Source organism: Cariama cristata, unplaced genomic scaffold, assembly GCF_000690535.1.
Source record: "Cariama cristata isolate BGI_N322 unplaced genomic scaffold, ASM69053v1 scaffold39339, whole genome shotgun sequence".
Taxonomy (NCBI): Eukaryota; Metazoa; Chordata; class Aves; order Cariamiformes; family Cariamidae; genus Cariama; species Cariama cristata.
This window is the reverse complement of record NW_009634762.1, coordinates 1,348-11,935: the sequence shown is the minus strand read 5'-3', so window position 1 is coordinate 11,935 and position 10,588 is coordinate 1,348. Positions and strand designations below refer to the sequence as shown.

The 10,588-nt window shown below is 42.9% G+C and overlaps 1 protein-coding gene across 1 annotated transcript; it reads left to right on the top strand.

The window, feature by feature from the left end:
* Positions 1–146: 146 nt before the first annotated feature.
* SF3A3 (splicing factor 3a, subunit 3, 60kDa) lies at positions 147–8,077 on the top strand (the record flags this gene model as incomplete). The annotated part of the gene is given in 15 exon segments (XM_009707254.1): positions 147–199; positions 680–785; positions 1,257–1,329; positions 1,726–1,817; positions 2,265–2,347; positions 2,733–2,871; positions 3,215–3,283; positions 3,644–3,721; positions 4,065–4,159; positions 4,488–4,557; positions 5,275–5,439; positions 5,553–5,663; positions 6,103–6,193; positions 7,119–7,174; positions 7,782–8,077. Coding segments are annotated over 15 exon segments (1,359 nt in total), but the record flags the coding sequence as incomplete, so codon positions are not given.
* Between the last annotated feature and the right edge of the window lie 2,511 nt (positions 8,078–10,588).

Below are 10,588 nucleotides of genomic sequence, written 5' to 3'. Positions count from 1 at the left end.
GCTCCGCCGGCGGCCCCGGACCCCGGGAGCAGTGCGGGGCAGGCCAGGCCCGGCCTCTGCCTTGTGCTGCCGGAGCTCCCGGGATTGAGCGAGTCGTTCCTGGTAACGTCCTCTGTGGTATTTGGGGCTTTCTTTTGTTTTTTTAGAGGTACATGGAAGTGAGTGGCAACCTGAGAGACTTGTACGATGACAAGGATGGGTAAGTGCTTGTACAAATTCCTCGTCTGGTGTGTGTGTACCTGAATGTGTGCTGAATATATTTCGCAGATGAAGAACTTGGGGGCTCTTTTAAGTCAGTTGCAATGCTGATATGTGAGACCAGGAATCAAGTTCTGGGGACTAAACCTGCTAGAGCAAGACCCAGATTGCGCATTGGATATGTACATGCTAGATATATGCATTTTGTTATTTTCTTGGTTTAAGTCATGAGGGGAGGCTCTGAGTTGCCTTGCAGGTTTGTAAGTAGAGAGTACAGCACGTTCAGTGGGAGATGTGACCTGGAGTCTCAAACTGTAAGTCTGGTGGACTGTGAGATCTGGTGTGGCTTTGTGAGGTTTGCAGTGAGTCTTACTGGAGCTTTATGTGATCAAAATGCAGCACTGGACCTGGAAAATGATTGTATCAGTGTCAATGTATTCTCCTTTCCACTTGTAATGTGTCCTTTTTCGTGAACTCATAGCTTACGGAAAGAAGAACTCAGTGCCATTTCAGGGCCGAATGAATTTGCAGAATTCTACAACAGACTGAAACAAATTAAGGAATTTCACCGGAAGCACCCAAATGAGGTAAGTAGTTATCTACTTCATAGTGATTTGTGGTCTGTTGGACTTCATCCGTACAATAAACAGACTCTTTTTTTTTCCCAGTTTGATTGCCTTAATATACAAGTATTAAGTACATTAAAATGTCAGTTGAGAATGGAAGATGTTCAAGGTTAGGTAGTGCTTCAGAGGCAGTATGTAAGCTGTGAGAGTGGTACGAATAGGAGAAGATGGAAAGCGCTAACTGTATTCTCTGCTTGCTGTGAGTTAGCTCAGGAACGTTCTGCTGCTGAGCTGGCGTTTGGTCTTGTCTTTCTTACGCTGGCTAAAGCCAGACTTTTTTTCTTTATGCAAAAGTAATGGTGAAGAAATGCTTTGGACACCTTTTCAGTTAGCAGTTTTATTGTTTGCAACCTATTGTGATTTTATATTAATTATTCTGGGACATTAGCTGAAGTAATCATTTTTTTCTGTAACTTCTGTCTGTTCTTGAAGATCTGTGTTCCAATGTCAGTGGAGTTTGAGGAACTGTTGAAGGCTAGAGACAACCCGAGTGAAGAAGCTCAAAGTAAGTTTGTAGGTTTTTTTTTTTTTCTGAGGCCAGCTTAAGTGAAAATGTGGTGCTTGCTTGAGAGGCGTTATTTAATGAGTTGTTTGATCTGTTTTGCACATTTCAAGAGTTCTACCTTTCTTTCACTAAATGACTTCTGAAAATTGTTCTTTTGTCACTTAAATTCTTCTGAACTGCAGCACCCTGGAATATTCCACAGTAGTGGTGCTCCTCTTGAGGACTGTTCTAGCATGCTTACACAGCAGCAGTCAGATGCCTGATCAATGAGTATCCCACTTTCATTGTAAACATCTTCCTTAAGCGTAAATTAGTCCACAGTTAATCCTTTTCAAGTTCTAAAGCATATGTATAATAAGCAGGGAAGATTGAGCTCATAGTAAAACTTTCCAACAGATCTGGTGGAGTTCACAGATGAGGAAGGCTATGGACGATACTTAGATCTGCATGATTGTTATCTCAAGTACATTAATCTAAAATCATCAGAGGTAAGTGACTGCATATGTCTGGGCAACTTCAGTGCTTAAGGCCGAGGGATTTTTCTTTGGTTGGTTCATGGTTATTTGTTGGTTTGGGTTTTTTTTCCTTACATAAATAAGTTTATTTCCAAATAGCTATTTCAAAGTCACTTTGTTGCACATACAGCTTGACAGATGGAATTCTGAACGCTGATTCATGACTCTCTTTTACTCTTTTCAGTTGATATCTCTCTCTCTCTCGTTAATGTAACAATGGCCTTGTAAAAAGCCTCTGTTTTCTGCTGCCGAGTACTGATAGGTGTCTAAGGCAATGTGTTAACGCACAGGGAACCCCAGGCCTCTGCAGTCCAGAATAATGGCATAAGCTAGTGCTTTGCTTCTGGTCTGGTAACTGGAAACTGGATGTTAATTTGGCTACATGTGTATAAAGTCAGACTCAAACTTTTTTGTTCCTAGAAATTGGATTATATCACTTACTTGTCCACGTTTGACCAACTCTTTGATATTCCCAAGGAGAGAAAAAATGCTGAATATAAGAGGTGAGCCTTTTTTTTCTACCTGCTTCTTTTATGACAGTTGATGAGAAGAAACTTGCTTCTTAAGTGTACAGCTGCTAAGAATGTAACTAACAGTGAAACTTAACTGATGTAAATTGGGTCACTGAGCTATAGTAACTCAGTTGTGTGTCTGAGCCCTGAGAAAGCATGCAGCGCAGCAAAAATGTGAAAAACCACATTCTACTTTGTGGAAGGACTTTACTTTATCGTTGTAACTGCTGCATCTAGCAATCGTGTATTGAAAACTGTCATAATCTTGATGACTTCCCTTTGGAATACTATAGGGTAAATATTTTCCAAAGATGTGGTTAGAGAAATATGTTAGAAGTTGATATTGAATTACCTGTGCTCGTAATTACTCTGCCAGGTACCTTGAAATGCTTCTTGAGTACCTACAGGATTACACAGACCGAGTGAAACCATTACTGGACCAGAATGAACTTTTTGGGAAAATTCAGACAGAGTTTGAGAAGAAGTGGGAGAATGGAACGTTCCCTGGCTGGCCGGTGAGCAGTCGTTAAGCTTGTGTGAATGCTTCTGTATTTGTGATAGGTTTGCCATGAATCATTTGTGTGAAGTCACCACTGAGGTTAAGCCTAATAGCAAGGTGTGTAGTTGTGTATCACAAAGATGCAATTTAATACTAACTTGAATTTGAAAGCCAATGTAACTGGTTTGAAACAAACCTTTTTCTAAGGTTTGCTTGGTTTGTATTTCTTTTATTGTTCCATTGCTCAATTTAGTGAGAGAATTTTTCTCTGTGAAATGAACTGCTTTTCTTGAGGTTAGGATATTGCATGAAGTGTTGTAGGATGTCATGAATATCTTGCATGTGTTTTTTCTTGGCAGAAAGAGACCAGCAGTGCACTCACTCATGCTGGAGCCCACCTGGACCTCTCAGCATTTTCCTCTTGGGAGGTATGTTTTCAGTGCTCTGCACTTAGTGCTAAATTTTGAGCAGGTGGAAGCTTAGTCATTTTGTTTCTTTTCATAATTTTACTTGCTGCACTTTCATCTCTGGCTCTGTGCTCTCTGGATAAAACTTTGATTATGCTGATGACTTAATTTCTCCCATTAGGGGGTTGTAACTTGAAAGATCTGGTTAGATTTGTCACATTCCTCCTTTTTCAGTGGGGAGTGGTGCACCCTTGACAGTCCTTTTGTGGAAAAAAAGAAACAAAGAACAGCATTCTTTTTTAATGAGTCAACATGGACATACATCCATATTGTATTTGTTTAATAGCTCCTCTCTTATTGTGATTTACTTTAATTGAACAGGAATTGGCCTCCCTGGGACTGGACAGGTTAAAATCAGCTTTATTGGCCCTGGGACTGAAATGTGGCGGGTAAGATGCAGTCTTCATACAGTTCCTTTTCAATTTTTGAGGTCTTTCTATCTTGTGTTCCTTTATGGGATATTTGTTTTGTCATGTCTATTGTACAAGAATTACCTTAATGATGTTTGAAAGACAAAACATCGAGAACCAATCAGGGGATGCTGCAATCTACTGTTTTGAAAAGTGTCCTGTACTGAAGTCTCTTGTATAGAAGAATTTGGCTTAAGAAATTAAGACAAAGATAATAGGAAATCTCCTGATCTCTTAAAAGCTAAATTTAGAATTTTGTTGCGTGAATTCAAATAGTTCTTGGCAAATGTAAAACTACGGTTTGGACTCATCTCCTCCCTGCTTCTCCGTAGGTTGCTCAGAGACTTTTCAGCACTAAAGGCAAATCCCTAGAAGCACTTGATCCTTCCTTGTTTGCTAAGAATCCAAAGACAAAAGGAAGCAAAAGGTGAGTTCTTAAAGGTCATTCTGAGGTTGGCACTGTTCTCTTCACTTGGATGAGAAGTATTCTATAGCCATTGCTCTTGTATAGTTGTGACAGAGAGATTCTTGGAGTATTAGAAGCTTTTCATGTTGGACCAAATAATCCTGAACCAAATGGAGGATATCACGTCTGAATTTGTGCATTTGTGTGCAGTTTAGTTTACACAAGCTATTTGGTACTTGTTTCTTTTTTCTCGCTGTATACAAGTCAAATTTGTCTTCAGGAGTTCAGTGTACACATGACACTTGCAGTTCTGGAATGGACTTCATAAAGTTTCTTTATCTGTTTCTAGAGACACTGAAAGAAACAAAGATCTTGCATTCCTGGAAGCTCAGATTTATGAGTATGTAGAAGTTCTTGGGGTAAGGATTTTATTTTGTCTTTGAGCTTTTTATGTCAGAGCTGTCAAATAGTGACTGGAAGGTTATCCATATCTTTACCCAGTGCTTTCATAGACAGCATGCCCAGAAGAGTTACTTTCATGTCCAGAGTCATAATGTTTTAAAGTGCATGTTAGCAGATAGCTTTTTTTGGTCAGTAAGTAGAATATGATAGATTACATCTATATTTCCATTAGATAATTATTTGGCAGGCTTTTGTGAACAGACATATCTTGTGTCTATCCCAGACCCAGAGGCTAGATATTCCCTTGGGGAAGCCTGTCTTTTCTTTTTTGTTTTTTTCCCTTTTCTTCTAGGCACCACATCAATGTAGATAATTTCTATTTTATGCCTAAGTCACAGGGTATTGCAAAGCTTTACTTGTTCTGCCTTGATGCTTGCCTTAAGTCCTTGCTTCAGTTTGGGGTGATTGCTTTTAGCAGGGTGGCTCTTGCTGTGTTAGCTTGTCACCTTGGAAGTGCTAATATTAGTATAAGTTTTTCATTCTTTACAAGTAGGAAATATTATAGTAAAATAGTGAGTTGTTGGACTAAGTAAAATGAGACTTCTCTGCTTCATACTGGTCTTCCATTCCCCTTCCTCTGTACATTGAGGAGGTGTTTCATGCTGCAAGAGTTTGTCTTTACTTTGTTGCTGTCATGCTGTGTGAATAATTCCTTCTCTTTTCTCACACTCTAGGAACAGAGACACCTCACGCACGAGAATGTGCAGCGTAAGCAAGCGCGGACAGGGGAAGAGAGGGAGGAGGAGGAGGAAGAGCAGATCAGTGAGAGTGAGAGTGAAGATGAAGAAAATGAAATCATTTATAATCCTAAAAATCTGCCTCTTGGTTGGGATGGCAAGGTAACTGAGATTGTCAGGTCTGAAAAGTGGGAGATGTCACTGACTCCACACTACTCTTCTGTTTGAACCTGCTTTGCCATTTGGCCTAATCTTTGTTTCTCTTTGTTTGTCAGCCAATTCCATACTGGTTGTATAAATTACATGGTTTAAACATCAACTACAATTGTGAGATTTGTGGTAACTACACCTACCGAGGGCCCAAAGCTTTCCAGCGTCACTTTGCAGTAAGTAACTTTGCAGTACCATGTTCAGATAATCTTTATAAGAAGTAACTAATAAATCACTGGAGTACCTGAGTGGCACTTCTTCCACTTCTAAAATGTGGGTCTGGGCTGATACTGCAGGGCCATGCGAGTGGAACTATAAATTACGTAGGGCATACTAAGATGTCTTCTGCTAATTTCTGTACAGTCCCTTCTTGCTTGAACACTAATTCCAGTATCTAGGTCTGATTGGTGCAGAGTGCCTGTTGACTGCCAGTGTAGTGTTACTGTCTAAAATATGGGAAAAAATATTTTATAGAGGTTTTTAGGACTGATAGATTTCTATTTTGATAGTATTTGTTTCACCCTGTCCAGATGTTAATGTGTCTTTTTAGTTTTTGGCATTGTGGATGAAGTGGCATTTTCTCTCATCCGCTGACCTCTTGCCTCTTCTCCCCAGGAGTGGCGACATGCTCATGGAATGAGATGCCTGGGCATTCCCAACACTGCACATTTTGCCAATGTCACACAGATTGAGGATGCAGTCTCATGTAAGTAGTGATAGCAGAACAGGGAACATGTAGTATAATAGCGCTCATGTTAGCTCTGGCCAAAAATTTCTCTTACCCTGTGACCAGAGACTAGCTTTGGGACAGAGGGTAAGGAACATGGTGCATGTAGGATGATCCTTCCTTGGACCATCTCTCCCAGCTCTCAAAAGGAGATTGACTTTTTTTTTTTTGATGGATACCTGCAGGAGTAGATGTTTGCTGGGATTGCCAGCAAAGTATTCGTTTGATGCCAGCTGTTTTGTCTGTGATGCTTTGTGTATGAAATCTCAGCCAAGTGCAACAGGCCACCATTTCTTTAGGCAGAATGTGGCTACATCACCCATGTAACTCTTACTTAATTGATGTTCGTCAACATCTTCACGGGGAAGCCAGAAAAAAACCTTCAGAAATTGTAGAGCCTATAGGCAGATTTTGAAAGCCTACAGTACTTAGGACTTAGAGTGATTATAATTTAATGTGGCTAATCTGTGCTCATGTTCTGAGGGGGATACCTCATGCAGAGGTTGTTTCTTGAATCTGCCCTGCTTAGGTTAAGATACAGGTTATAATTGCTGGAAGTGAATTAATTCTTGCTGAGAAGAAACCAAATGGGTAAAGCCTTGATTTCCCAAACAAGCTATTATTACCTTTGGAGCTGTATCTCTGAAGTAGTGTTTTTGGACCTTTGTCTCTCGTGTCCCATCCTGAATGATCACTTTAAAGCTTGTTTGCTTTAATTCTGTGCCTTTCAGTAAACCATACAGAGGAATGATAAATTTGTAATGGATACTAGATACATTCCTGGATTGCTGAAGTGACAGAGTTTTAAAAGAAAAAAAAAAAGTTCATGTGTCTATTTCACTAGATTAAAAACTAGTATCTCAAGGGAAATGACATCAGATCCTGTATGACTCTGTATTTACAGTGTGGGCAAAGCTGAAACAACAGAAGGCTTCAGAGAGATGGCAGCCTGATACAGAGGTGAGCTGTTATAAAGGCATTTGGATGTCTCTAGTCCTGTGTACATGGGAACCCCTCCATTTACGTTGCATGAACTGTCCAGCTCTGTCAAAAGAATTTCTAAGAGTCCGCTGCATGCTGGAGAGAGAAGCAGGAACCTACGCTGCTGGTTGCACAGCTCCTGTTAGTGGTGTTTTATGAAAAGCACTCCTTGTGTTGGAAAGTAGTTCTGATAGGACAGACTCAGCCCTTTGTGTAAGAATATTTTAATACACTGCCTACAGTACCAATGTCATCTTTGTTTTGTGAGAAGAAAAAGGAACTGTTGTGAGCAGCGTGTTCCCTTATACTCGTGCCTTTTCTTAAACTTCTGTCTCAAACCATTTTTCAACAGCATGCAGGGCAACTGTGCGAAATACAGCCTGTAGTACAGCTTGTAATTATTCTGACCCTGGATAAGCTCTTGTCCTGGAGCCTGCTGGTAGATCCACTCTGTGTCTTCATGTAGAGAGGTTCTTGGCAGGATGGTTGTATTCAGTAGGTGCTGCTGGAGCTAAAATTCAAATGCTCTAGTACAATCTGAGGCAGGCTATGTCGAGGTGTCTCTAAACGGTTTGTTCCATTCTAGGAGGAATACGAGGATTCCAGTGGGAATGTGGTAAATAAAAAGACCTATGAAGATTTGAAACGCCAAGGGCTGCTGTAGCTTTTCCCAAGTGAAGGATTACACATCTGAAAAGCAAGTGGAGATCTGTCAGCAGCTCTGACTCTTCTTCAGTTTCTGGATTTTGTATGTGCATGAATAGATTTCAAGGATACTTTATAAAATCACTTTCTAGTAGGCCCCTTGTGAACAGCAAACTTGTGATGTTATTTTATATTAAAAAAAAACCCTTGAAAAATAAACTGATTTTAATTTAGGAAGTGCTGAGAAACTTGTGTGCTTTCATATGTGGGAAGAGATTTGATTACAGTATTTTTTTAATGCTTTTTACACAGTTTGAGTTGTCAGAAACAACTGCTTCTTTCTTATTCCCCTTCTGATGGAAATTTTTGTGATGAGGATTGACTTTCTGTAAAGCACACATGAACATTGCATGCTGACAATGCGTAACAGTCCTATACTATATCTTGCTGTAAGCATATGGTTTTCTTGGGGCTCCTTTGCCAAACAAACTTATTTGGCTTACATTGCTGCTTTTACCTCAGGTCAGTCTCCCTGTGGAGCTTTGGCCACTGGGATTTTTTTCAGGGAATGAATAATTGAGCTTGGTTTAGGTTGGGCTGTGTGGGCAGTTTGTTGTAATTTCTCCAGTGCTGTTGTTGACTTGAAAGGTCTGGTAGATCTAGCACAGATCCTTTCCCTGATGACTCTCTTGAGCTGTGGTGCAGGAGGATTGAGACGGGAACATGATACGTTTAGATGTAATTGTTGTGACTTCAGGAGCGTTTTCAGTGCTCCTCAGTGCCATGCTCGGAGATGTCTGTACATACCCCACAATGTTCACGCTGCCACATGAATTGCAAGTCCAATGAGGAGAAAAGAGGTATTGTGCAGAGGCCACATGCGTCCTGCATGGCAGTCCTTGTGACCCCTCCAGCCCCTCAGGTGGGGTTTCATTTTGGTATCGACTTGGCTTGTGTGACATCTCTAGGCTCAAAAAAACCCTTTCTCTCTTGTTGCTGTGCAGGGCCATTTGCACTTCCAGATGCCGTGGAGCAGCAAGTGACAAACTTTTCCCCTGGGTGATGGTTTGCGCAGCTGGTGGTTGGCAGGGGTGGGGCTGGTTGCTGGCACCAGGGTGCGAGTCTGTGGAGCCGGTACCGCAGCTGCTGTTGGTGCTTCGAGGCACTCCACTGCTAGCAGCAGCTACAGGCTTTCACTGGTGTGCTGGGGCAGGCGGAGAGGGTGAGTCGATGCTCTGGGCTCTTTCCTTTCTCTGCCCTGGGGAAAAGTCATTCTCCTTGTGATGGGGCTGTGTCTGGTGGGCGTTCATTCCTAGCCTGCCCTGGAGCTGGGCTCGGCTGTACTGGAGTGGCACTTTGCTCGGTAAGGTTGTCCAAACCTGGTCTGGGTGGTAGCTGCCCTGATTTGGAAGGTGAGAGAGACACCAACCTGTAGTGTTTTCTCTTTCACTCTGAATGAACAGCCTCAGTGGTCACTACGCAAGGTTCAGCCACTCCAGGTCCTTGGGCAATGCTAACTGGGCCTAAATTGTAAGGCAGTAGGGGAGTGTTATAGTTCTCCTTGGAAAACTTGTCCTTGGAGCCTGTTCGGAGTCATGTCTCCACTGTTTCCTTGGCTAAACAGGTAAAGATTTTGAATGAAAGCAGAGAGATTCCTACGACAGAGAGCTGGGTGTCATGGGAAGCACAAAAGCAGGTAGAACTTACTAAACCGTGGGGGTGAGTGGCTGGGCACGGGACTGGGTGGTGAGAAGCTGTGCAGACACCTCTTCGGACTCAGGACTCGACAGCAGTGTGGAGGCACATGCAAGGACATAACCAGGAGCTTTGCAGCAGAAAACCTCTGTCCATTAAACCTGCTCCATCGTGAAGCCTGGCCACTGTTGGCAGAACTCTGTTCTCCCTGCCATGGAGAAGCGGTGGCTCCTGTGCCCACCCTCAGGAGCAGGCTGCTGCAGTGTCTTTGCCACGCAGTTCTCATGTCCCAGCAGACCTGCTTCCTGCCCCATCTCACCAGCCTGTACCGCTTTCCCAGAGGTGCTGCCTGGTTTCCTCACTCAGTCTGGGCAGTGAGCCGCTCGCAGCCTGAGGGTTGTGGTGCCCAGGCCAGGCAGGTGGGAAATCCTGCATGAAAGGGATGTGTGTGCCACCGTCCTGGGCTGAGGGGCTGTGGTGTGGGCTGGCAGAGAGGGGAGATGCATGTGGAGATGGACAGGTGGGAAGGATGTGTCTGTTTATTGTGAGCTAACCAGAAATATTTGAGTGTTGGCAGTGAAACAGCTCTTTATGATCCAGAGCATTTCCACCTCACAAGGGAAAGCTACTTTAGCTGTAAATGTTCGTGCTTACGTTCCATGTGAGTTGTGTGCCAGAACTAACAGGCCTGTGTTTTGCTCTTTGCCAGGTCCTGAGGGCCTGTTGTATAGGCATATCTGGAAACTGGCATTTTTTACACCAAACTTTGTCCATCCACAGCAAGAACTCTGTCTCTTGCTGCCTTGAGCTCTGAGGGCTGGTGGGCTTGGGTCCTCCCATGATGGGTGCTGCTGCCAGAGGGTTGCATCTTCATTTGCAACAGCATTGGCAAACTGCTGCATGGTGCCAAGTGTCATTCAAAACTACCCTGCCTTCATGCTCCTCGCAGCTGCCTGCAGCTCTGTGTATTGCCTGTGAGCACTGGTGGAGGGTTACCACACCAACGGCAGCACGTGGCTCCCCGGGAGGCTCCTGCTTGCCAGCAGCGGTGCT